The sequence below is a fragment of the Diuraphis noxia genome, unplaced genomic scaffold, assembly GCF_037042655.1.
Source record: "Diuraphis noxia isolate RWA-SAM2 unplaced genomic scaffold, SU_Dnox_SAM2 contig0003, whole genome shotgun sequence".
Lineage (NCBI taxonomy): Eukaryota > Metazoa > Arthropoda > Insecta > Hemiptera > Aphididae > Diuraphis > Diuraphis noxia.
The window spans coordinates 287,263-289,496 of NW_028301713.1; the positions used below are offsets into that span (position 1 = coordinate 287,263).

General features: G+C 27.5%; 1 protein-coding gene across 1 annotated transcript; it reads left to right on the forward strand.

Moving 5' to 3' along the window:
* The first annotated feature begins 679 nt into the window (after positions 1 to 679).
* Positions 680 to 1,620, forward strand: LOC149056497 (uncharacterized). Its single transcript, XM_089224208.1, has 2 exons — positions 680 to 1,154; positions 1,276 to 1,620. The coding sequence occupies exon 2, from the start codon at positions 1,288 to 1,290 to the stop codon at positions 1,585 to 1,587; it is 300 nt and encodes a 99-aa protein (XP_089080334.1). The 5' UTR covers positions 680 to 1,154; positions 1,276 to 1,287; the 3' UTR covers positions 1,588 to 1,620.
* Positions 1,621 to 2,234: the final 614 nt, after the last annotated feature.

The following is a 2,234-nucleotide window of genomic DNA, read 5'->3' on the forward strand; positions in this document are numbered from 1 at the left end:
TTATTATTAAAAATATTATCTACACAAAAAATATATTCATAAAAACTAGAATTTGGCGCTACCAAATTATAAAATAATGAAGAATTATTACTTTGCTCGTATGATTTATAATGAACATAAAAATTATTACTAGACAAACTACTATTATTTTGTGCATAATCTAAACATATTTGGCATTGATGAATTTTTAAGCATTGTTTAATAAAGTAACCACAAATATATGTCAGAGCATTTTGTTCAGGCAAATTTACATCTTTATAGTTATTTATGTCTTCAATAGCTAAAGGAATTTTGATTGGATTTCTTTCAGGAAAAAAAAAGGTATCTCGTGTTAAAATTTAATGTATGATAATATATCACTATTAAGATATATTAGAAGATAGAAAACAAAACAATTAAAACATCATTTCAAACTTAACTTAACCTGATACTTACTTACATATTATGTAATATTATTCACTAACAGAGACATTACAATAGTATATCTAAATATCAGTAGCCTATTCAGAATTATAGGTAGCTTAAAACTGTTATTATTATTTATAGATCGTATTTTAATTTTTATCAATTCAATAATTTAATTTATTAACCTTTACACATACAATCGTAAATAGTTCGAAAATAATAATTATATATATATATATATAATATATACTTACATATTGTAGAGGTATTATAAACTAATTAATTTGATGTATAGGTGTGTATAATATTATATAACTGATTATCACTAACGATGTAATTTCCAATAGTTTATCGTATGTGTTTACATACATCTACAACGTTATTCCTTTATCCACTATAATACAACCCTATTAGCATCATGATGATAATAGGTATGTAAGCCCATCGCGATTCTAATGAGGGAAAGTCGAATGCGTTTTAATGATAGAAACAAGTGTCATAAACCTTCCACTCATCTCATATAGGGACATATATAGTATGTCTTTGAAGTAGGGTATTTTAAATTGCTTAAATATAGTCGGTTGCGGGACATTTACTATCAGTCGTCCAGCGTTTACTAAAGAATCGAGAAGAATCAGCTACAAAGACGAGAGCCATCATCAACATAGCTTTGACGACTACGAAAGCTGAATATCTATTGTTAGCAAAGGTATATTACGGGAAATCATCTGCAACTTGATAACTATTGAGTGAGTATTTATTAGATATTCATATATTATGTATTGTATATAAATTATAGATGTGTATTAATATATAGAACACATGATCACCATACATTTCACATGTAATAATTATAAAATCTGATTAAAGACTATACACATCATGGACTTATTGAAGAAAAGTTTAACCGCACAGTGTAATGTGAAATTTATCTCAGTCGGAGACTTAGTCCTCAACAGACCTTATCCTATCACTCGAATGCAGAACAAGGATACGCAGTATGGACGGGCAGTGTTATGTACATTATCTGGAGAAGGAGGGGAGCTGGTAGAGGTGTATCTTCCACGATCAATCGAGCTGGCTGATGAAGATATTTTGGAGTTCAACTGTAGGGATCAAAAGGATCTCAAATTATTATTCAAGGGTCGTAGAGGAAGAGAATTTGATATCACATTCGAATGAAATATTTAATTTTTTTTTTCCTTTATAAAATAACTGGATATGCTTGATAAATAATAATAATAACATAATTTAATCGGAGAATGTTTTTTATTTATTACAACAATCTGAGTGTAACCCCATTGTCTTCTTATGAATATATAAATATATCAAATTAGCAGCGTTGGGTATTCTAGTAATTTTATCATAGGAATGATATAAGGTAATATAAAAAATTATATATATATTAAGATAATAGTGTTTTAGTTATTAGCATACATATTTTACTGAAGGTGATAGCAGTATTCGATATATTTATTAATTGAAACGATTGAGTGTAATGAGGGTAAAACAGAGGTCAACTCAACCTTCTATATATTTCAACACTTAAATACGTGCTCAATGATTTTGATGTACGTATATGTATATTAAATAAATTAAATATTATTACTTAAAAATGTTTTCCATATTATTATTATTATTTTATAATAAGTATAACCCACTCAACTCACCTACTACGTTATTTAATATGATGAATACACACGAGTAGAGCTAATAGACTTTTACTCACATACAATTCTCTAAACAGTTATAATATCTAGTGATAAGTATATATCGTATGATTAAAGACTATTCGATCGAAAGTGAGCTGTTGGTAGTGGTGGTGACAG